General features: G+C 46.2%; 6 protein-coding genes across 6 annotated transcripts; 1 reads left to right on the forward strand and 5 right to left on the reverse strand.

Moving 5' to 3' along the window:
- Positions 1-345: 345 nt before the first annotated feature.
- On the reverse strand, positions 346-1,791 carry N7506_000197 (uncharacterized protein; the record flags this gene model as incomplete). The annotated part of the gene is made up of 1 exon (XM_056949493.1): positions 346-1,791. The coding sequence occupies one exon, from the start codon at positions 1,789-1,791 to the stop codon at positions 346-348; it is 1,446 nt and encodes a 481-aa protein (XP_056815408.1).
- Positions 1,792-2,782: 991 nt separating this feature from the next.
- Positions 2,783-3,508, reverse strand: N7506_000198 (uncharacterized protein; the record flags this gene model as incomplete). The annotated part of the gene is made up of 3 exons (XM_056949494.1): positions 2,783-2,874; positions 2,956-3,008; positions 3,072-3,508. The coding sequence occupies 3 exons, from the start codon at positions 3,506-3,508 to the stop codon at positions 2,783-2,785; spliced, it is 582 nt and encodes a 193-aa protein (XP_056815409.1).
- A 421-nt stretch (positions 3,509-3,929) lies between these two features.
- N7506_000199 (uncharacterized protein) lies at positions 3,930-5,770 on the forward strand (the record flags this gene model as incomplete). The annotated part of the gene is made up of 3 exons (XM_056949495.1): positions 3,930-4,546; positions 4,882-5,183; positions 5,247-5,770. Coding segments are annotated over 3 exons (1,443 nt in total), but the record flags the coding sequence as incomplete, so codon positions are not given.
- Positions 5,771-12,415: 6,645 nt separating this feature from the next.
- N7506_000200 (uncharacterized protein) lies at positions 12,416-12,882 on the reverse strand (the record flags this gene model as incomplete). The annotated part of the gene is made up of 2 exons (XM_056949496.1): positions 12,416-12,584; positions 12,722-12,882. 2 exons carry the CDS (start codon positions 12,880-12,882, stop codon positions 12,416-12,418), a joined length of 330 nt encoding a protein of 109 aa, XP_056815411.1.
- A 6,797-nt stretch (positions 12,883-19,679) lies between these two features.
- N7506_000201 (uncharacterized protein) lies at positions 19,680-20,492 on the reverse strand (the record flags this gene model as incomplete). The annotated part of the gene is made up of 2 exons (XM_056949497.1): positions 19,680-20,146; positions 20,198-20,492. 2 exons carry the CDS (start codon positions 20,490-20,492, stop codon positions 19,680-19,682), a joined length of 762 nt encoding a protein of 253 aa, XP_056815412.1.
- A 1,967-nt stretch (positions 20,493-22,459) lies between these two features.
- Positions 22,460-23,463, reverse strand: N7506_000202 (uncharacterized protein; the record flags this gene model as incomplete). Its single annotated transcript, XM_056949498.1, has 3 exons — positions 22,460-22,497; positions 22,548-22,718; positions 22,767-23,463. The coding sequence occupies 3 exons, from the start codon at positions 23,461-23,463 to the stop codon at positions 22,460-22,462; spliced, it is 906 nt and encodes a 301-aa protein (XP_056815413.1).
- Positions 23,464-24,656: the final 1,193 nt, after the last annotated feature.

Consider the following 24,656-nt stretch of genomic DNA (forward strand, 5'->3'; position numbering starts at 1 on the left):
TATTACATCCCGTTGTGCAAGCTTTTACTCCATTCCTCATATTTTGATATATAACGGTTGAATTAAATTCGTCACCGAGTAGCAGTATAGATATATTGTAAATACAACATCAAGAACCAAATAACTCGAGACTTTCTGGAGACGAGATACGCCTGATCATTTCTTTTCGCGTAATCTGTTTTGAATGTTGACACCACATGAGAAGAAACAAGGAAACAAATCTGTTTCAATTTGAAATAAAAGAAAGCTATCTATCGGTCTATCTGTTGATCTATGTATCAATTTATCGAACTGGTAAATCAAAACGCCCAATTCAACGTTAGCAATCTAGATGAAATCAGGGCATCAATGGGCGGCGACGGCTACTCCTGGTCGCTCGCCAATTGGGGTATTGACCGAGCTTTGGGATTGCATATTCTGGGCGATTGTGTCCCGGTACAGGTCATACATGGCTTTCGCCACCGTAAGGCGAGTTTCTCTCTGGATATCGTCTAGATCATGCCATCCCTCGTCTTTCTCCCTTTCTGCAATGAATTCCGCTTCTGTACGTATGGCTCTTTGGCCAATTGCGAGGTTGGACTTGTTCTGCACGGCGTTGGTGTTCGAGTTCAAAGCAGCGCCGGAGGAAACTGGATTCTGAGGTGCCTCATCTCCATCAAGGTTGATTGGGTTGGTTGACGACCCCTGTCTTGGACGCAATTGTGCAGTGGAAGGGGGAATTTCATATTGGCCCGCAGATACGAATTGAGTTGCAGGTGAACTGAGACGTCTTGTTTGATCTCGCGGAAGTGATTGCCTCGCTGCTGACCCCAATGGGCAAGGGGTGGGAGACCGATCTTCAGAGCTTCTTCCAGTGTCACTCTGGAGCACACGCTGATAGCGTTCTTCTTGTTTGTCCCAGACCTCTTTGATCTTTGCATCTGCAGCGCGCTTGCCATTGCAGAAGCGAATGAAATCGGATCTGGGAATCCAAGAACAAAAATTTTGCGTTTTGTCGGTATCTTCTGACCTCAGGTCCTTCCATTTTATCTTCAACCAAGTACAGGGATCAGACTTGTATTTTTTATTTGGATTCTTTCTTTCTTCCGAGGCAATTCCGTAGATCCCGACAACATTGTTCTTGGAATACCGCCAGTTTTTGCTTCCTGGACTAACTTTGATCTGGGAGATCCGCAGAGACGATTCAGACATGCTATTCATGAATGCATTGGTATATCCATGTCGGTATTTGAATTTGTATCTGGCTCCATGGCGAGGCCCGTACTGGAGAATGACAAAGCTTGATCCTCGCAGGGTTCCCCATCCATCTACGAGCGCGTCGCTTTCTTCCTCATCATTGGAGGGATCAAGGGTGGCTAGAAGTGCTGGCTCTTCGGGCTCGGTGGTACCTCGGGCACTGGGAGACAAATCATCGTGATTCTGTGGATGACCGGCTGCAGGAGGGCGTTCATGACCACTCGAGCGTGACCCGGCCCCGGTCTGGTCTACCGAGCCAGCATCAAGCATCGGGGTGTCGTCTCTCTCGATAGAATTCATGACCGAGCTGTTCAATGGCGGCGAAGAGTTGGCTTGGCCAATCGGGTCACTGTCGCTAAGCTGACCACCATCGTGTGCGTCTGACGAGTTGTGTGTTGGGTGGCGCCCTTGCGAAATAGACGCTTGCGCAGCTGCACTATCGATCTTTTGCGAAGAGATCAAATTATCGTTTGCTAGTTGCTCCATTTCAGGGAGGTGAGATTTATTGGCCTTGGGGGTAGAGTTTTTAGTAACTCCACCATTATTTGGTGCCATATTGAATGGCCAACCGCGATGTTCTCTGCGAACAGCAAAAAATTCGAGCGGTCGATAGCGGGTATTTATGCATTTCGAGACATCAAGCGATGCCTTAGTTAAAACGCGTGACCGGATTATTTGACACTGAATTTTAAGGAAATGCGTGCACCTCAAGTTTATATGTTTTTGCTCAACTTTCAATCAGAGCAACTGAACATCAACTTAGCTACACTCTAGCTCGTTGAAATTTACCTCGGAATAAAGAGACAAGGGAATTCGTGGAAATATGAACTCCATAAGTTGCTGGCGGGTTCTGGAGCCTTGGCTTTGAGTATGATCACTTTTTTTGTGCGGAAATCCCTTGTGGATCTTTACTTTGGGAGAGATTTTTCCTCTCCAGCAAAATAACGAGTAAGGCCAGCTATTTCATGAGGAAGGATAAGAGACCAACTTGTAAGCACTAGAGCAGCATAACCCCTCATAGAGATTTAATTGCGGCGACTTTCGCTAGGCTTTTGACCAATGAGTGCAGATGCGTTGACCTCCAGAATCATTCATTGGGTCAGTGTCAATTTGAGAAAGTTTATGGAGACAAAAAGTCGGTTCCAAGTTGCAAATTTGTCTTGTATGCAATACAGCTGCTACGTGGGATCAAAATGATACCTAGCGATTTGTTTCTTTTCTAGAATTTCCTGTGTAAGGATGGCGTTGAGAGTGGCCTTCCGTCGATCCTCGGTCCATTGGGTATTCAAAATTACTATATTTATAAAGCATCCTTTGACACTTAATAACTAATCTTGCTAGCATTTGGGCTCGGGTTAGTACAGTTTACATGACAGAGGTGCGTGACCAAAATTGTATAGGGACCAGAACAATAATATCGAACTCTACAACTAAACAAAAAGCACGGATTGACATCTCGGCATGAAAGCCAGCACAAATCCAACACCACTGTCAAATGATCAGTGGTACATGTGACCAAGCCCTTTCACCGTCTGAAACTTTCACATCACTTTGAGATCGCAGCTCGAAAACGCCTGATATACTCATCTTCTTTTATAATCTCCTCCAACTTGTAGAATTTGTAGATTGCCAGAAGTGCTGAACAGATAGAAAGTGTCGCTCCAGTTACAGCAGTTGTGACAATTGCCATTACCGACCAGTCTCCACCTTGAGACGTACACACGTTGATGACAGTGGTCAGCAGCCCGGCGGCAGCATTCAAGCATAGAGGCCTAGTTCGGTTTTAGTCTTGAGCCCGCGCTCTCCAAATCTGTCTCACGGCGTTGCTCACTTACACAAAGAGTTTATTGACCAGCCATAGGTAGTTTCTCCTGAGCTTTGGGAAGTGCATCAGCCACATGAGAGCTCCAATGCCACTCACAAGAAGAAGGCACGCAATCCCGAGTAATGGAGGGTTCTGGATGGTATGCAGCACGGTACGACCGGCTTTGTTGACTTGCAAAGCCTTTTCGACCTGGTTTGAAGTTTGCAGTGAAGTGAACGTGCCGGGGATGACGAGATAACCGGCCAGCAGTGCCCAATTAGCCACACCGACCGTGATATTGAAGCTGATGTGCATTTCTGCCTCTTCCCTGAGCATTCTGACATAAGTGGTCTCAATCGGGTCGTCGATCTGGCTGGCTCTAGACAGCGCAGGCGTCACATTTTCAGCTGGGCGGAACGGAACAAGCGCAGATTTCATTGCAGGAAGGGCAATCCTTTCTGATCCCATTTTACCTGTCATACTTAGATGGTTGCCCACAGAGGTAATAGCCGAGGAATGTTAGGGACTATCACGAAGAGGCCACAAAGCAAGAAAGGGCTTTAGAATGAATTATATAGTCAGTAGTGCAAGATTGCTACCATTCTAATATAGAGGAAGCCGCAGCTTTGTCTCGCGGTGAGTCTGACAGAAAGTGACATTTGTTGCAAACTTGATTCAAACGACCGCAACTTGCAGATACACACGAAGAAGAAACCTGGCGCCCAAATGTTTTCGCTTGAGATCAAAATCTGAGACGAGAAAATGCCACGCCAGTTCCAAGTTGAGGGCCCAGCGACACTTTGAAGCGCCTCTTGTCAATTTCCGACGAGTCCCCGAATATAAAGCCTCCAGCAGACCTCTTTCTTTTTTAGGTCTCCCACTCCATCTAATGGCTGCTTGGCTTGATCTCGTCAGAGAGAATGAAGTATGGAACTTGGTGGATACCAACCGCTTGGGAGAACTTGTGCAGGAATTACCCTATCCAAAATGTCAATATCCATCACTGCTGTATTTTACCGGTAATTCAAACCGCATGAAAGCTTTGCGGGCTCTGTTTCCATACAACAACATCACACGCAAAGGCCCCGCAGGCTTGATTCGTCTTCATCTCAGCACCAAGACCGCTCATACACAGAGTCCTATATTGTTTGCTGAAAGCAGTTTATGCCTGGAGCACAGCTTGGGCGACTCGAAATGGCTCAAGCATTCAACGACAAAGCATCGAAGCTTCTCTATAACGGGCGCAGAAGGGCTGTTGCCCCCTGCAAGGCTACAACAAGAAGTGAAGAGGCAAATTGTTTTACCATGGACCCAGATCCTGTGTTTGTTCCTCGATTCCGCCGCTGACATTCAGGCCGCAAGAAACTTACTCCAACAACCACGTCGACAGCTGACTATTGGCAACGAGGGTATTCCGGCTCCCACGCAGATAGTCATTGTCTTGACCGACGGCAAGCATACAACAAAAGCCTTCACACAAGAATACGCACAGCTCCAAAAGATGATGTCAGGATGAGGAATTGATGTACTGGCTGGTACTGAACATGTCCAATAGAATCAGGTGATTGATTGTAGGTGTTAAAGATCGGTTGAACGATCTCAGGGGTCTATACAAATAAGCTTTGGCGTGTTACAACACCGTACTTCCGAATGTGCCCGGAATACCGTACAAATACTAGGGGGAATTGGGTGAACGATGAATAAGCCTGTCCCAAATGGTCCTAGTGGTATTTGACCACTCTCTCAGTTCGTCAGATGATCAAGACCGGGACAGTCACGATTCTCGATCTCAGTCCACGTAGCGGGCTTTCAGACAGCGTCGCTTTTGCGCCACTGCAAAGCTTGATCCTCAAGCAACTAGGTATAGTCCAGGCCGAGCAACTATCAGCTTGTCGGCGGTTCTCAGCAATTCACCTCTGTGCTTTCTGGAACACCCATGTACAAAGCCACCAACGGCTCCTGGATGCACCGCCATTTGATCTTTTGGCAAGAGCCCGAAGTGACTATACGAGAAATGACACGATGGCCGATTGTCTTCGAGAGGTCACTCAATATAAAACATCCGTTAGCTGCTCAAAGGAGGACTTTGATGATCTTGTAGCTACGGCTTTCTTGATGGATGCCTACCCCCCTGGAATGCATGGTAAGTTCGAATTTTCTTTCCACTCGCACTTTCATGTCTCGACTTAAAAGCTGAATTTCTCAGGTTTCTCGCCCACCTTGGTGTTCGCCGCGCTTTATGAGAAATTATGTCTCGGCATCTGGGACGAAAGGTTCCAGAGCCATATTGCTGGCGTTTCATTCCGCTTCGTGCAATATTTCTGGCAGTTGAGTGCTGTGAGGACTTCAGCAGCCATTCGAAAGGAGACGTTGCATCGCTTGTATCGCCGGTGGGGTGGTCTTCGTTCCACCACTACTTGCTTGGTCTGTCTGTGTCGACCCCCGGAGCATATGCTCCCCTGCAAACATGCAATATGTGACACCTGCATCGTGATCTTCGGAAATCCAAGTTCGCTTGGGGAGTATCATTTCGAGGTCGCTCAATGCCCTATCTGCGACGAGAGGTCCAACGTCACTGTCCGCCAACTACCTCCAACTAAGCATCCGGTGATTCTCAGTTTAGATGGCGGTGGAGTGCGCGGTCTGATTCAACTAGGCCTTCTACAAGCTTTAGAAAGGCGCATTGGTGTTCCGATCGCATCTCTACCAGATCTGTGCACTGGAACTAGTGTAGGTACGTACGACCACTGGCCGAGTGATTATGGTTGATAGACTAACAAAACTGGCGATTCAGGCGCATTATCCACTATTAACATCATTCTCAATCAATCTTCAGTCACGCAATGTTTCAATGCATTCCCCGACCTTGCGCGAAATATCTTTCGTCCTTCCTCAAATAGCCCAGTCCCTCGCTCTATTCGGTGGCTTGCCTCGGCGTTCAACCTGATCACAGATGGTCTTTATGATTCCGATGGGCTGTCACAAATTTTCAAAGCAGCCGTTGGCCCATCTCGCCGCATGTTCGATGTTGCCACGGCTAGCCCTGCGGGTTGCCGGATCGCTATTGTGGCAAGTCGTACCTCCGATGGCAAAGCCTGCGTATTGGCCAACTACCGAAGAAAAAGCCCACGTTCCGCAAATACCGCCTATCAATTTTTGGCGCCACATGATGACCGGGAGGATCCTTTTCTATGGGAAGCGTAAGTCGACTGTCCGAGTGCACCCAATGTGAATAGTAGTAGCCGATTTTGCTAACGATTAGCTTTTGACAGAGCTATATGCAGTGTTGCAGCACCCTTGTGAGTTCAGACACCATGAGACATAGTATCGCGCTGACACTCTCTAGTTACTTCCAGACCAAAACTTTGCCAGGCCTTGGTCTCTTGCAAGATGGTGGGGTTCGGGCGAACAATCCGCTAGCCATTGCTTTGCGAGAGTCGGGCATTATCTGGCCCATGGCGAAAAGGCACGACCTTCTCCTATCTGTCGGAACAGGATTCTCCACGTCTAGCCCCAGCGATTCAACTGGTTTTCTTGATCGCATTCGGGAGGGTGCTCTTCCCCGACTGTTTCGGGCCATGATGTCTTCTCCCTCTATGGATGGAAGGCAAGGGTTTTTGGAAGCTCTCAATTATCTTCCCCATTCGTCGACACCCGATATTTTCCGGCTGGACCAGGCCATCGATGGTACACTGCCAGCATTAGACGATACGTGCTCGCTGGAAATAATGTCGAATATGGACTTTGCAGTGCCAGCTGAGCTTGTGAGGAGCATTCTTGCGTCGGCCATGTTTTTCTTTGAGTTAGATGAATCTCCCGTCCAGGGCAATGCTTCCTTTTATTGTCGGGGATCTGTTCTTTGTTCACGACCGAACCCTACCGACATCCTGCAGCGAGTTCTTGTCGAGTTCCCCGGCGCCAGGTTTCGGTCTGGTCAGGACCACGATTTGGGAAGCATAGATCCAGTCGACGTTTGCCAACTTTGTGGATATTTCAGAAAGGGCGTTGCTTTTCGGGTCACCAGCCTTGAGGAAAGAGTCTCAATTGAGATTGCCAATGATACCTTTCGTGAAAAGATTGGCGGCTTCCCCAAATCGACGCTAGAATTTCTCGATGAGCAGAAGGCTTACGCTCAGTTTGGACGTGCAGATCATCAAATCCTAGATTGGCCGCCACGGAGATCTTGTTACTGCTATCGTGGGTCAAAGCGACTAGTCCACTTCTTGGAGCCTACTGTTGGGCAGAAAAGACGGCGGCTCTGAGCTGTGTAGATTTGTCATTCGGTGTTCTAGGAAGATAAAAGTTAACATTAGAAGCAATATTCAATTTAGGCTAGACGGGAAATCCAGGAAACTCTGGCATCCAATAAGACGGGGCCCGTGCCCAGTCTCGTCTGCCGCTTTCCCCGCCCCTTTCTGTCTTTCTGGTTTACCCTGGCAATAAAACCAGTTGGGAACAATCAAAACAAATCAATATTATGCTTAGGCTGTCTGAATCTAAACTCCAACATGCCGTGTCTGTATTTGCGCCCTATACATACACGTGATGGCCGCCCTTGTTTGTGAAAATCTAGATATTGCGAGTAGGGCGTTGCAAATAAAATCGTCATGAAGGTCACTCGGTGGCAAAGAACCATGCGCCATCTCCAATATACCACCTATTAAAATGGCGGTGCAATTGGCGCCTAGGAACATCGTTGGGATTATCAACAGGCTGGCTTGGTGCTTTGCCGGTGCTGGTCTACGACTAAGAATTCGAGGTCCGCCAACGGTGGTGAGAATGTGAGGAAAGCCGTTGAGAAAGTACCCAAGAGCACCAATCGACTGCGTTCGCCCATAAAACAGACCTTTCGTTCTTAAAAGGCCTGCGAACCTCGAGACCAATCTCGGTTTCAGTGAGCTGAGACGTCAGTCTGCGATCGATATCCGATGAACCCTTTTCAAAAACAAATTTGCGGTCGCTCTGGCGACACCACCTCAAGCATCTACAGTCGATCCACCGACACGGCCAAAGATGCTATCCCTATGACTACCATACCAACTAACCTACAAATCAAGCCATCTCTTCCTGAGATAAATCTACTGGACCACCAAATCTCTATGGCTCGTGGGTCTACCATGGCCTTGGAAACCACACGGCCGCGACTGAGAAAATCCAAAACACAACCCCAAATGTCGATTTTGGAGTTAAAGGCCGAACGAATGCAACAACATAGTCAGCAGGGGCTTGAGAACAATTTTTATTCCAAGTGTTTTGAGAGCTTCCACCAACTCGTCAGCACCACAATGGACGCAACCCAAAGTCTTGCTCTGCAGTATCATTTCAACCCCGCAAAAAGCCCTTCTGGTGACCCGCGCCTGATTCGAGCTATTGTTTTATTGAGAGTGGCTCTTGATAAATCCCGAGCTGAGGAAACCAGTGCAGAGCAGGAGTGGAAGCAGCAGTGGAGGGTCTCTTCTGTTCGACAGTCTTCAGTTCGATGGCTTTGACACTTTGGGAGCTTTGTGTCTTTGGCCTGTCAAGACCATTTAGGATAACCGGTTGAGCTGGATTTAAAACAAAGGCCGTGGGGTGACTTTGAATACTAGACGAGGTTTGATCTGTGGCTTGAGGTTTTTCTGCAACAATTGAATCGCATATCAGAATCCGTGCTATGTATTTTTAGGGATCCGAAAGGAATATGATTATTCATGAATATTCATGAATATTTGCGAATATGAATAATATGAATTGAATCATATGAATATGAATAAGCCCTTTATTCATATTCGCAATATTCATGAATATATGATTAATTCATATTTATTCATATAATAAAATACCATACATTACCATTCGTTTCATTACATTCGAATACATCAATCATGCTCAGACACTTTATTCCATAGCGAATTATGTGCCTGTCTTTAATATCGAAGTACTGAAAATTACATGCATGCACCGGTGGAGATTTATGTCTGAGACTTTCCTCTCAATAGTATTAGCCATCGCATAGTCTCCGCGTTCAGACGGTGCCTTCGGAGGCCCAAGACATCTCGAGCATTGCTGAACTCGCGCTCAATCCCGATTTCTGCTGAAGGGATGGGTAGGTAATCGTGAGCGGCTTTTGCTATGAGTGGAAAATTAAAGGCGTTTGCCTTCTACTATTTTAGGACCTATTCTGCGTCTGTATCGCCGATCATGTGGTGGGACCAGTTGACCGGCGGGGAATCTAAATACTTGTCAATATCCGACAAAGATGTCTCTTTGGATGGCTGGACTTTGCGCAGAGTTCTCTACATTGTTTCCGATATCCTTGCTGGACGTGGATGGTCAACTTCATATGACGTAAATGGCTCTGGAGGGTATTCTTTTTTAAGAAATTCCCGTATTTGCGAGACGATAAGCCCTGAATCTTGCTCGCTTATTTGAGACATAATTAGAGACGATTTGATGCGCGGATCTAACACGGAAGCTATATAGTAAAGAAGGTTGTCGTCTATTTTCCTAGTAAACTTGTTTATTTTATGAATGCCTCTTTCCACTGTATTGCGAATTTCAATGTTCACGTCTTCAAAATCTCTCTCCGCATTTCGAATGTTATTTAACAAATCGTCTAAACTTCAGTAAATTGGTAGACTTTCTACAATTGTTGGGTATGTCTTTGAAATAGAGTTTGTGTGGTCCTAGAATGGCTTGAGGATCTTGGCTACTTGCTGAAGTGTCGACTACTTGTTATCGGTAAGCTGGAGGGCCTGAATTTCTGGATGTATCCGCACAAACTGTCCTAGCTCAGTTTGTAGCTGAAGGGTATCTTGAATCATGATATATGTTGAGTTCTATTGGGTGTCAACATCATAACTGACTTGTTTTTTAGGTGATACTTCTTTCTAATCCCGGTGGCGCTGTGGGTTACGGGCGATCTATAGCGTCAGAAGTTGTATTTTTATGATTGCTTCTTTTGTGCTGTGAATGGAGTTGAATGCTGGGTTAGTATGAATGGCTATGTCGTCTAGGATCGCCTTTGCTTCTTGAGCCGAACTAGCTCTTAAAGAAGCTAACATATCTTTGTAAATTAGATTGAGGATATGGGCAAGGTAAGGAATGAAGCTTGGTTGTCTGCGGAATTGTATTAGAGGCCTAATGCGAAAGTGGTTATCGTTATTATTATACTTCTTGAGGAGCTGGTTATACAGGCTATCACAGAGCGTCCCATTATTACCTGCATTGTCTTCTATGATAGTTAGGAGCTTTGGTGTGATGTCTAATTCGGCGAGTATCTTTAATACAATTTCTGCTAGATTCTCTCCAGAATGTGGCCTATTGATCTTGGTGAACTTGAGAAGCTCATCTCGCTTTTTAAAATCGGGGGTGATCCAATAGCTAAAGATACCTATTATCGCAATCTGATTTTCCGATGTCTAAACGTTAAGAGATAAAGCGAGTGTGCGGCTACTCCTGGTAAGCTCCTCTTTTACTGAAGCCCTACTTGAATGGAATTCTTCTTTGATTCGGTTAAAAAGAGTATTAGCAGTCTTGATGGGTAAAGAAGCCCCCGTTGTTTTAATAAGTGCCTTGAAAGCTGGATGCTCTACTACTGTAAAAGGCTGTCTTGTTTAAATGACTTATCGGACTAGTATTTCTTCAACGCCAACCTTCTTTCTCAGCGACTCCAAGAACTGGTTGAGATTTCCTTCGACCGCGGGTAAGAAGATGGAGTCAGCTCTAGACTTGATACGATGCTTTTTCTAGAGATGCACCAATAAATTTGAAGTGGAATTATAGCGTGACGAATCTCTAGAGGACTAGCTGCAATATTTGCAAATCAGTAGTCGGTCTTTTTTTAGTGGGCCACCCTGCTGACACTAAGTGCTATCTAGATCTGTGGTCTAAAAGTGCTTAATAGTCCAACTAGAATACGACTTGGTTTTTTGTTTTTTATGTGGGTGCGGACTACTAGTATTGCTCCTGCTTTCTGAAAATGTAGGATCAAACGGGGAGGGGGAAGAGCTAAGCAAAGAATAAGACTGTTTCGTCTGAGGCGTGTCTTCGGTGTTCCTAGGTGGGGAAGGCTTAGGAGAGTAAGGGCGTCCTGTTTTAAAGGTGGATTCCTTAAACTGCTCTGAAGGTGATGAAACCAGGCTATTGTGTAGAGTATTATAGTCTCGATGTGGAAGACCACGCGTTCTTTGTATGGACGGATTAGGTATAAATACCATGTTACTGTTTCCTGGTATTAGTATATTAAAATGGTATCGACGGTGATGCATTATATACCTTGAGCTACCTGGGCTGGGGTTAGAAACTGATAGGGGATTTGAGGATAGGATGATGGTTGATAAGCCTAGTCATGTTCACGCTTTATATGCCCTTGTTGACGTGGAAAGTTGATAGATCTCTTTTCTGTTTTCTGCAACGCGATATTGACGATTCTAAATGTAAATAAATGCAGCCAGGGTCATTGGAGGCTCTGGGTCGTGGAGTAAACGCGTTTTTACGTGCTATTTCTCAAAGCTACTTTGTGTACCAAGTTTGGAGTGTATTGGAATAAAATCAGGGAACTGAGAAGAGCTATTCGTTTAATTGCCTAAGATGATTTGCAACTAGGTTGACAGATATATATAATATTAACGGATCTTCGTGGCCGGTGTCAAGTTTCTATGGACAGACCCACGTGAACGAGTATCATGTCTCAAAAAGATCCACTATGGTATATCAAGCTGGTCAACTCTACATAGGTAGGTTGTACCTCCCAGCATATATTCGCAATGGAAATTCATAGCTTAGCTTTGCTGATGAAGTGATGGTATTGTGAAATCGACCACTAAGCGCATTTCGGTAATACGATAACCGCTGTACCGGACAAAGTATTAATGCGGAGGAATTTCATAATATGAATAATATGAATGCGAATATGAATAATGCGTTTATTCGCGCGAATAAAAAATTCATATATTCATATTCGCGGACTGCGAATATGATTATGTTGTATATTCGCATTCCTTTATTCCTTTCGGAACCCTAGACTGCGGAGTGTACTGAGACGAAGAGTGGCCTTTTCTGGTCCGTCCACAGTCGTCGAAACTCAATTGATCTGGCTATTCGCGGACCACAAGAATTGACATACTCCATCACGAGAACGATGACATCTCAAATTGATTGACCACTGACGCGTGAGGTTTCAGTGGACTAGGGAACGGGTAATTAGTAAAATTGGTTGGCAAGGACTTGAACAGCGAAAGCAGGTCATACAGCTGTCTTATCGTATCAGATTGTCACTTCTACAATACATTTTGATACCGATTCCACTCGAAAAACTCACGATTTATTTCCAGATCCGTACCAGAATACTGTAGGATTAGATTTGCATCAGACTTCTCGACACGCTTGAGTTGTTCAGTGAAGATCCTCTGCAAAAGAAACCCGCTTTTTCTTGTATCGTTCAGTCAAAAGCGATTGAAGAGATGCAAGCGTCTTCTTAACATCCTCCATCTCCTCTTTGAGGATTTCCACATCGACGGCAGTCTTTCTCTTCAGTAAGCGTTTGGGGGTCTTGCTCTCTGGTCTGTACCCTTCTGTCAGCCCTTCTTTCTCTTGCCACCAGACATCAAAGGTGCACTTACTTCACTCGGTCGGCAGGCCTGCAAATTATCCGTTAGACAGCGACAATGATGGCTAGCAATATTGGAGGTGTTTGCTTACTGCTCAGCTGCATATTTTGCATGTCGGCGCAGCCCTGAGGGCAGACCGTCGACTGACTCCGATTCCCGACCACGCTTGAATGAAACCTTACTGCCACGACGTCCGTGGCATTCATTCGCATGACAAAATTTATCTCCCGTTGTAGCTTTGTCTTTCAACATTTCCAGGACTTTTTCAGTATAACTGCAAGGCCCATGATCAAGATTTCGATGGACACGATCGGGGGATTCCATCACTTGATTCTTTTTTATGCGAGCCTTAGAAAGAAAATGGAAAATTTTGGAAAATAGTTGGGGAATTTCCGCAGATAAGTTAAGTCTGCTTTAGACTTTAAGCACGCTGACCGACTTCATTGGGAACGTTTGATGATCCATGGAAATCTTGTCTAGGTGGTATTTACTTTTAGCCTAAGAAATTTCTGAAAGCGTTCACCGCAGAAAATGTAGGGATTCGACATTATGGATTCCAGTCAACCCAAAGGGATCATTTCTTGACGGAACAGGCCAAACACAGGTACAATCGAGCGTGACTGTCGGCCACAAAGTCTCCGACGCAGTATTTCAACGTCCGTTGAAGCACTTCAACCTTCATGAAAGAGACGGTGAACGTGGCTAGAACGGGCAGATGGAGTGCCACCGCGTTGAGCGATTTAATTGCAATTTCAATGATGCGAGAAACATTGTCTTGCGGTATCACTGTCTTTTCAACAGTTGATGAAGTGGTTAGCCACACTCAACGCAGGTTTTTGAAAGGAATGAATCCAGGTTGAAACTTGACTCTGTTGGCCACAAAGTCTCCAAAGACCAGTTCCACGACGTTTAGCTCGCTTCAACGCCTATCAACGAGACAGTGGTTCTCGCTACCATCTGCGCAATTGGTTCCTTGGTAAAGACGTAGCCGAAAAAATATAAAAGGAGCCGGATTCCCAGCTCAAAAAAATCAGGACTTCGGTCCTCACACTCCCATGTGTCATGGTGTAACTCTTGCTTACGGGCTTGAGGGTCTCCATGGCCAGGGCTATTGCTGCTACGAGCTCAGCGATGTAAGAAGGTGCTTCGCAGGACGGGCTCTGCGTTATCAAGTGTGCCTCGCAGGACGGGCTCTGCGTCATCAAGTGTGTCTCGCAGGATAGGTCTGCGTCAACAATAATCCTCGCAGGGGGGCGCTGCGTTACCAAGTGAACTCCGCAGGGGGACGCTGTGATGACAAGTGAGACCCGCAGGAGACCGCTGCATTAACAAGTTCTCTGCAGGAGACCGCTGCATTACCAAGTTCTCCGCAGACTAGGTCCTGCGTCAACAAAGCGCCTCGCAGGGACATCTGCGAAACCAAGAGTCTCCGCAGGGACATCTGCGACAAAAAGCCCCTCTAGCCCGTGCAGGCACCTCTTCGTGGTGCTAGGGACCAGTATTCGGGTATCAGGAGTACTCGAAGAAGCAAAGACCTGCGCACCATCTTGATGACGTATTTTGTATTTCGAATGATCGTCATTGGAGAAATAAAATGAGCCCTAGGTAGAAGCGAACCAATATCAGAATCGTAACTTCATGATTCAACCTTCGTTATCGAGTGCCGTATTCCCAACCCTCCTGTCTTCATGGTTTGCGGTCGGCTAGTCTTCCACGCCGCAATAGAATGTATCTGCCATCCGGGGCGTGGAGCGAACAAAATGGTCAGTATTTTGGTGCGTCGTGGATATGTTGACCGGGCGTTGATGGTCGTTGATGGTCGTTGATGGTCGTTGATGGTCGTTGATGGTCGTTGATGAACGTTCTTGGGTGTTGATGAACGTTGACGATAGTATGGACGAGGTGTTGATGTGTGTATTGTGGTATATGGCCAGGCGGTGAAGTTGAGTGATGGTCACTAGACTTCAGCAAAGCCCAACCAAGCTCATTTCTATGCACACAACTACGGTATTGGCATTCATAACCCTGCTGATTAATGTTGGTTTTTAGTGCATGGTATAAACCCAGATCTCGGCCCGACGTTTTCCCCGGCCCAATCCGGGGGTTCAACTACTCCAAGAAACAAGATGTCAAGAATCAACGGCAACGACCTGGTAATAAAAGTCATGGAAAACAAAAACGACACTGTAGACCCGTTTACATAGATATTATCAAGGAAAAGTCGAATTTTACCAGGATTTTGTACTATTCTGGCACTTAGAGAATTCGTGAGCGTCAGCACATAGATATATGTGTTTCACAAAAACAGAATTAAGTGCATCTTCCTGTTCAAGTATGACATTTTCAATGGTGGAACTCCTCATTTGTAGGTTTATAGAATTTAGTTTTATACCAAAAGCTAGGTAATCTCTCACAATTAGTGTCCGTTTCCACAGATAATTGATACTGGGAAAATCTGCATTTTTATGCAAATGCCAAGAATTGGCATGTCTGTATTGTTTTCGGCCCATTGGGCCCCCAAGAAAGCCGGGGAGCTTCTACTTTAGGCCCATAGCCCATCTGCGCGCCCGAAATACATTCTGTTGCTCAGATAATTATGGTGATGCGATAGACTGTTCCTCGCGTCGTCAAATTTGCCGCTTCAGGCGACTTGCAAGTCACTCACTCTGCTGTAGAATGCCTACATCCACAACGGTCGCGAGTCAAACTGGATTCCCAATAATAGAAAACGCAGAAAGGGGCTTGACTCAAAAATTTCCGATTGGCTACTTCTACATGGGAGCCGTCGCACCTTGGTCAGTTACAGCAATTACGATTCATATTGCGAGCCCATCTCCTATGTAGCAACCACACCGGACTCAAATTGGAAACCACTGCTTTTTGGGCATAGTACCCGAGTTCACGCGATCGAGCATACTCTACTGTGTAGAGAATATGCTTGCAGCCCGATCGGGTCTAGCAAGCGCCATCTTGACCAGATCTGGCAAAGACGATTCCGCCAGCATTTACGACGGACTTTGGTGATGCGATCTGATTGAATTGGAGCCGCAGCAGACATGCGCGTAACCAATCCCGCCGAAAGCAATCATTTGAATGCTGGTTAGGGGTAGGAATTTTAGCATAGGCAATCAGAGATAGTCAGAGGTCGCACAGAGGATGGCTCTGAGTAAAGCTGTGCAGACTTCCAACTCACCTTCACAAAGAATCTGCTTGAACAGTGATATACCAGTCCAAAGCGCGGTGTCTGACAAATAATTGATGCTCAAGGAAAGTCGAGGTAGGGGACGTAGAGAGCTCAGCCATTCCCCGAGAAAACCGCTTGCACACGATATGTCAGAAGACGATTTCAGTGAGAGATACACGCGCTCGGGTTAACTAACCTGTAGATGCAGTGACATCCAGGGCAAATGGTCTTTGCACACGTAACTCGGCTTGGATAGAAAAACGCGTTCTTAGGCATCAGATCCAGCCAGCGTATATCCAAAGACACCACAACTGTTCTGACGGTGCTCTTGATGCAGCGTCGTGCATGTCGAGTTGATTCATGTCGAGTTGATTCATGTCGAGTTGATTCATGTCGAGTTGATTCATGTCGAGTTGATTCATGTCCAGTTGATTCATGTCCAGTTGATTCATGTCCAGTTGATTCATGTCCAGTTGATTCATGTCCAGTTGATTCATGTCCAGTTGATTCATGTCCAGTTGATTCATGTCCAGTTGATTCATGTCCAGTTGATTCATGTCCAGTTGATTCATGTTCACTTGTTCGTTTTCGTTTGTTAGCTCCACCCGCTGGAAGACATCGACAGGCTCAGCAACGCGGAGTAGGATCAGGTGAAACTATCGGACGGCACCTCTTTGCTCGTGCTTTGACTCGGCTATGACTCGACACCCTACCGTCTCCTTTTATCGGTTCGTACCTGATATGGCCAATGTTCATCTGTGGGCTCGAAATAATGCGGTCCCACCCCATCTTCTCCTTGCACGCAGACTTAGACTCACAGCCTGCTCGTTGGTGAAAGAGGACTCATCCGCCATGAGTCAGATCAAAACATGAGCTCATCCCGGTGCCTTTCGAGCTGCCAGGCATCAAAAGATGCGAGATGCCAACCGAGGACAATGAGGATCACCCATGGGACGTCAGGAATTTGATCCACAAAGAGACCATTCTTTCGCGGTGTTCGAATGCCGAGACACGATGGTATAAGCCCATTATGGCCTGAGCTTCGCATCGGGTAGACACATCAGCACATGACTGATGCACAGAATCGACTGAGAGAAGGGCCGAGACGATCTGGACCTTACATTGGCTCATCATCGATGCCACCAGTAGTTATGGGGAAATGATAGACAGCATGCGATCGCATCGGCATAGGGAAGCTCGAGCAGAGAAAACGAGGGCGTCCTGTTGTTCGATGCGGGTCAGCCAGGCTTACCACTTGACGAGTTGTTATGACTTACCTTTCATAGAGTTCGCAGAGGGCACGCTTTGTACGCTTGAGACGAGACGATCAGCGATATTCGTGGTCATATGAACTTGCCGACTAGATCACTTACAATCCTCTTCGGCAAGGCAATGCAGCACCATTCATGCCATGTTGTATTCTGGTTCGTCGCACTCTCCGGCCGTTGCTCCAAAAGGCCGGGCCGAGGACAAAACCACGACATTCCTCGGTCTTTTGGAGTTCCAGGACTGAAAAGACGCGAGATGCCAACCGAGGACAGCGAGGATCACCCATTGGACGCCAGGAATTCGATCCACAAGGAACCTATTCTTTCGCGGTGTTCGAATACCGAGATAGACAGTGGTTTAGCCCATTATGCCTTGGACTTTGTATCGGTAGACACATCAGCACATTACTGATGCATAGTGTCGACTGAGAGAAGGGCCGAGACGATGTGAACCTTCCAGTCATTCCTCGTCTAGGCCACCAGTGGACATGAAGGGACATATAGCTTGCGATCGCATCGGCATAGGGGAGCTCGAGCAGACAAGATTGCTCGCATCGCATTCGACTCGAGTGACGGGAATATAAGGGGCGCTGTCGTACGATCCGAGTCAGCAAGCTTACCACTTGGGCGAGATTTTATAACTTACCTGTTCATAAAGTTCGCAGAACGTTCGCTTAAGACGAAACGATCAATTAGCTCCGTGGTCATATCTTACCGACGAGATCACTTACAATTGTCTTCATCAATGCAGTCACCATCCATGCCATTTGACATGATGTTGTATCCAGTTCGTCGCACTCTCCGGTTGTCGCTTCGAAGAAGACGCGCTGGGTACACCGGGCACCTTTGTAGAGCCAAAGTCACGTGATGATTTCACCTGTGGAAATAAATTGTACAGTCGTAAAGCGATAGCACCTCGCGACGCGGACGGCGAGAGGTTCATACACTCCGCGGTTCAGTGTGAAGGCGGTGAGGTCGAGGCGGAAGACGCGGAAAAACGCGATGGAGCACGCGCGCCGTAGTGTTGCCCCTTGGTCTTATCTCCGATCCGGCGATGGGACTCCCAACAGGGGTGTTTCACAGTGGCAATGGGCTGCTCCTATGTACAATGGCATAAAAATCAGTAATGCTGTTCGTGTTTTGGAGCACAAAATTTTGCTCAAATAATTGGTATAGCGCAGCAGAGGGCGCGACAATTCACTCACATTACCAGGAAGAATGGACTTCCTTGCAGCGAAGCTCGCAATCGAATGTCCATACCTGTTATTGGTATATACTCCACCTAAGTTATGCTGGCTAGTCTTAAGCGACGGGATCAGGAAAGATTTGTAAGCCATGGCTCGTGCAGAGCACTAACGGGAGTGCTGTAGCCTCGGGGGCACTCTAATGCGATGTCCTTGGTCCTTGGTTCACTGTCATTCATTAGCTTTCAGATCGGCGAGATAATTCATGACTCACATGTTCTGGTAGCCAAAAATAGGGACGAAGAGACGGCAAAGAGATGCGACTCTTGCGCTCGTGCAACGTGGTCGAATGTTCTCGTTTCTATGGAAATCGCATCGTCTTCAGGATCAGTGAGACAGGTTAGGCTAAGATTCACATGACTCGACATGGATCATCGCGCTTTCTCTTGGATTATACATAGCGGCTGTGCAGTAGATCAGCTCAGTCGGCTGCTGTGGCGGAGGCATCTTCGCATAGACACCTGGACCAGCTAATCCAAACCTCGTATCTTGAATCGGCTGGTGTGAATGGCAGTGCATCTGGTGGGATTCATATCTCTTACAGGCACTGTCTGACTTGCTGGTCCACACTGTATTCTAAAAATGTCAATGCAGTGGAAATTTCAGTACTGGGGCAAGTGGGAAAGGACTTATTAAGTGACTCAGACACACGCCTGCTCGACGTTGTGTAGTCAAGTGAATAAATTTTAGAGCAAATTGCCGGGGGTAGAGGACGTATTTATAGACCTCTCGGCTCCTTCTATTGCGCAAGTGCTCTGCTTAGTAGGACGCGTTGACGGCATCTATCCTTGTTAAGGGCTGTTTAAACCCACGTCTTCTTTTTACCGCAACTATTTGCAGGGATACTTTGATGCCCCTAGAAGCTCAGCGAGTGAGACCAGTAAGAGTGGTGTTGAGAAACAGGATGGTGAGTCGGTCAAGAAACGTTGGATGACTGCTACGGCCCCTTAAATTGAGGCTTTGTGGGAAATATTCAATCCGCAATCAGGCTCATATTCCGTGTTTTGATCACCTCATCTATGAGCGACTCAACGTTGAATCACCAGATAGTGCCTACGATTTCATCCCTAGAAATAATGGGTTTCTTTTTCAAGCCCCACTTGTGTTAGCTGTGTCGAGCTGCGGGTCACGGTCACTTGTGCTGATACGCGAAAATCGTTGAACGTTGGCCCTACATCGACTCAATAAACTTGTAAAAGTGGGGATAAAGTATTACTCAAAATCAGTTATAGCTCATCAACGGGATCATGCTCTTGTTTGCTAGTCGTTCCCTGGCATCTCGTAGCCCAAGCTACATCTAATGAAATTTCATAGTGACAGAAGGAGGCAAGAACATGATCGACAAATATACCACTACCCGCGCCGAATCTTCTTACCACAGTGAGTATTCAAGCTTCCATCTACTTCATCCAAGTTTGGCACGCTAATCACAGAGGCGAGAACCTCACTTAGTAACTTGCTGCGTGGTTCTTCCGGAAAATAATCTCTCCTCAGCGGTTCATCCGGTATTTCTCCACACTTCTCACAATTCTTTGAACTACCCCCATGAGTGTTGAGTTGATGTTTAATCTCCATCGTGCTGGCTTTTCGGTCCCAATTAGCATGTTCTCTTTGAAATCGATCGTATGCCTTCACTTCGAAAGTGCGGCCATTATAGCGGAACCAATCCTCAATGGCGTTGTGGAAGCGTGATAGTTTCCAGCTGGCTGAGTTCAGATGATTGACCCCCCCTTCCATTTTCATGGCCCCGCGCTCTACCAAGGCACCCAGGTCAGGATATATTTGCTCCAGGCATGACACATGATAGTACTGGTTCGTTTCTTACGGCTCGTGAGACTTTAGACTGGCTTTTGCGGAATGTGAGGACTTACCATAGTACCGACCAGAAACGTCTTTCAAGTTGAATCGAAAGGCAGATCGGATGTTAGGTTCTCCATTTAACTTTGTAGGAACACAGCCCCAGTAGCGACAGTGGCTTCTGCTGCTAGGATTTTCCTGCAATAGAATCACTCGTTTCTGCTCGGTGAGATCATCTTCAATGCATTCTCTTTCAAATACGACTGAGTCTTGCGTGATCTTCTCCCATTCAGTGTTGGTTTCATCCGAGTGATCGTCAATGTAGGTTTCTTCCGGCAAGAGGGTGGCCGGCCTTTTTTGAGAAGTCATCCTTTTGTAGGAAATTGGTAGGGCAAAGGTGTATATATAGCGGGATAGAGTATGTCTGAAATAAAAAGAGGGTTGATTATGAAGGAGGCAAAACTATTGCGGCAAGAGAGAAGGGGTAACTCCTCTATAATAGATTCAAGAATTCAAGTGTCTCACGTGCTGCTTACATACAGGGCGGATCGAAATCTATTTCACCATTTTGTTCTCTCCTTTTCCTATGGAAGTAAACAAACGTATTCAGAAAGGTAAAATAGGAACATATGATAAAGAATTTGAGAATGTCACCATGCACTTTGTTACCGACTGGTTACTTTCGCTCGTACTTCCTAGGTTGCCCTCAAACTGAACGCACCCAGGATTCATTAAATGAGGCAAAGGAGATCCAACAGTTGAGGAGCATCATCCGAGAAAGCATCTTTTGTATTTTTAGGCGACAAATGTAGATCGTATTGCTCTTGCTGAGCAGCTACACGAACGATAGGGTCAGACGGTATGATGTGCTGGGTGGCTTTGAAGGATATCCGCCCTGGAATGCTCGGCTCCGTTGCAATCTCCTAATGAATTTTAGCCTAACGAAGGTACACGTTTCCATAGATACAGCGCATTATCAACATATGATGTTTTCAGATGATTCTTTAAGTCGTGGTTTTTTCTCTACTAAGAAAAACTGAGTGGGAGCGTAGGAGCCAAATTTCGAATACAATCCCCCAAACGCCAAACGGAAATTCAACTTTGGCTTACGGCAAAGATGACCCGGGAAATCGACTTCACAAGAACAAAAACTGCATTTGATGAAGTTGATGGAGCTGCAAAAAGTGGTTCTATCCATTTACTAAACAATGTCACTCTCTTGATAGCACAAACAACTTTCAATATGCCTTCTAGAAAAGTTCACGATTTAATATAATTGATTCAATTGCAGTTTCATCACCAGCATTTTTTTCACCGCGTTTACCTCACTTATTGCAGCCCGTCAACAATACTACAAAGCGCAAGTTGACGATCTAAAGATGGCTGGCCCTCAAGATGAATGGCTGACCGGTTCAACTCAATTTCTGCTAATCTTTTTGTCCCATAAATTTAGACTTAGGGGTGTCAGCGAGATACATAAAGTACATATGAACGATGAGATGAGGTGAGATATGATATGGGGGACCTACATGGTGCATGCGGACTCCCTCGAACATGAGGTTGCCTCTCTTTTTTGCTTCCTTGCGCCATGTCTTGTATAGGGAGTCGATTACATGTACTTGTCCTCAATACTAATCGTTCATCTTGAGACGCTACCCACCTCTATGCATACGTGAGAGCCTCATAGGGGGGGGGGATTATGAAGCTGTCAGCAGGAACATACCTTTATGCCTAAGTGGCGTTAGAAGGCTCCAGAGCTACGTGGGGCTTTCTGGGGGCTATATGGATCTGGAAATTGACCTATAGTCAAGTCAATCACATTATCGAACTTCTCCATCCTGTGGAATACTGTATACAACAATTTTTAACGTAGTCTTGTTAGAAACGATCACAAACTATCTCTTTCCTTCCCAACAAGTGCACGGTGCTCACTTTCACTATTACAAATTTATGAACGATGCCTGTTGCTTGGAGTGTTTATGTTGTTATGCGAATCCTTTCCTTCGAGTTTATCACAGATTATTGGGGCTCTTATGCAAATAAGTTTCATGTTTGACGCTGGAGATGTCATTTGGTCAGCATTCTAAAATAAGTAGGATATGACAACTGTTGTGTGTTCTGAGAGGAATTCGCCGAGGCAGATCAAGAATTGGTTCAAATCCGTCATGAGAAAATTGAATCTGAATCAATAAGAGCCAATTTTTATTCACTCGTCTCCGGAGCAAAAGCTTTGCTTATATAGATTCCAACGCAAAGATCTGGGTTTCCACACATTGGTATACAATCTCGGATTCTTGAAAAGAGATGTATTAGGGTTCCGATAACCGCTCGTAGTTTCAAGGGGAAACATGGAAAACACGGACAGTAGTAGGGTCTGCAACTATTAGAAATTTCTTTGTTACAATTCAATATACGAGGACTTACCAATCCTGTTCAACTTGTATGCTTCTTCGAATGACTTGACATGCATCATCTCCATAGCGACGACTTTATCAGCTTTTGACTGCTGAATCTCGCAGATGTTTTGGAAAGCAGCGTCCAAACACTCTGGCGCAAGTGATGTGAAAATATTGGCCAGACGCAAGGCCAAATTGGCTATACTCTTGTCAAATGCCATAACAGCGTAAAGATCGATTTACTTACTTCTGTCCAAGCACCTCTCCATATTGGTAAGCTGGTTCTGGCCAATGCTGTCAGTGATATCGTCAGCTTTGCTCAATGAGGCCAAAATCTTTGGCAATAGTGTTGGGTCGAAAGCCAGAAATGCCCGTCGATAATATCCTAGCACTTCTAAGTGGCTTTCGATCCTCAAAGTCCGGAACTTCGTGCTAGAAACACGAATTTCTTCACACTGGAAAGCCCTCTGTAGGCTTAATATCATAGACTGCAAATGGAGCATTGAAACTTCAGGGCCAAACAACGGCGATTCCTTTAGCCGGGATGCCATCATTTTCAGGAAGTTTTGGTCGCGAGTCCATATTTCCTTTGATTCATATCCTTCCATTTCATCAACCCGAATGCCCTCAAAGACAAGACAAATTAGCGCGATGCTTGCCCTCGCCCCAAACGGCCGGTACGGAGGATATTCGCTTTGGAAGGTTTCAGCTAGAAAGCTCGAGTTAGGGGATGTATATTGCCCAATAACGAAAAGAATATATCTTGTTTGGAGCTCTATGTCTGCCAATGTTACTGTGTGCAGCCCGTCAGACTTGGTTAAAACGTTGCGCGCACTGATCAGCCACCTTTGAAGCTGACCGTGCTGCAAGACAAAGCTCTCTTCCCAGTCACGGTCACGGCGACATATGACCTTCCACAGAGCCCCTAAATCCATAGGAAGCATCGAAGAGATGAAAAGGTAATTCAATACCAACAACAATTGGTGGGTCGTATGTGGGCCGCAACTGTGTCTCTCGGATATTGTAAGATTGAAGTTCGGTCGTGGAGGCAAAGAGGTCTTGTCAACAGTCAGCCTTGTGGTCCTGGCTTTCTCGTAGGTTATTATTGATTACCGGAGGGGTCATCTGTGCATAGAGCTGTGCTGGCTGTGATACTGATATGCTTCGCGGCCATTCAAGGATATCTTCATCGGCTGCACGGCCATATTCTGGTTGGAAAATCGAAGCTTTCTCCGCAACTGTAGTCGCGATACTCTTTGGGGGCGTCTCATGAGCTGCCAAACCGTCCTTCCCAGAATACCTTTGATCCAAAACCTTGTTATCTACTTCCTTTGTAGGCTCTATGGCGTGCTGCATCCTTTCATTTGTTCTCTTTTTGTGCCGCAAAGACTGTTCGGGTTGCGGCTCGATAGCTCTCCATCGAATGTGTTTCTCGCCAGATGCTCGTTCTTGCTTTTGCAATTGCCGCTTTGGCTGTGGCTCTGGAAGAGCAGGCTTCCGGTCTGACACTCTTTTGCGGTCTGGAACGCTTGCTTCATAGACGCACATCGAGCATTTACCTCGCTTGACGCAAGTTTGGCAATGAGGAACTTCACGGGTGCATCGGATTTTCGAAGTATGGCATGGCCGACAGGAGCGAAGAGACATAGTGGAGGAATTGAAGAAAAAGCTGCAGAATGCACAGACCTTTAGTCTGGACCTCTTGAAAAAGATGTGTGGCGACTATTCGCAATCGTGGGTACAACAACTGGTGGCAGATGACCCGCGGTGCTTGTGGGTGGTGCGATGGTGGTACTGTAACGCAGAAAATTGAGTGCACCGGCTGTACGTTCGAAATAATGCAAAGTTATGCGTGAAATAGTGGAGGCTCGCACGAAAGAGAAGCACTACTTATACACGAACTATTCCACATTAAATTTGCCGCCAGATTTGTTGATGATTACACTTGGATTGTGGATCCAGGAGAAGCTCCTAGGAAATGCTTCTCTCGTTCCAGGAGTAATCAAAATGTTCTCCACAGTACCGATCATGCATCCTAAGAGTCTCGCGGTAGAACCCCGAGAATGCCTCGTAGAGCTGTGACGGATCGCTGGTGCTTGGGCTGTACCATACGCCAGCTGGCTGAAAGACACATTGT

This window comes from Penicillium brevicompactum, assembly GCF_028827555.1.
Source record: "Penicillium brevicompactum strain IBT 35665 chromosome Unknown utg000001l_segment0_segment0, whole genome shotgun sequence".
Classification (NCBI taxonomy): domain Eukaryota; kingdom Fungi; phylum Ascomycota; class Eurotiomycetes; order Eurotiales; family Aspergillaceae; genus Penicillium; species Penicillium brevicompactum.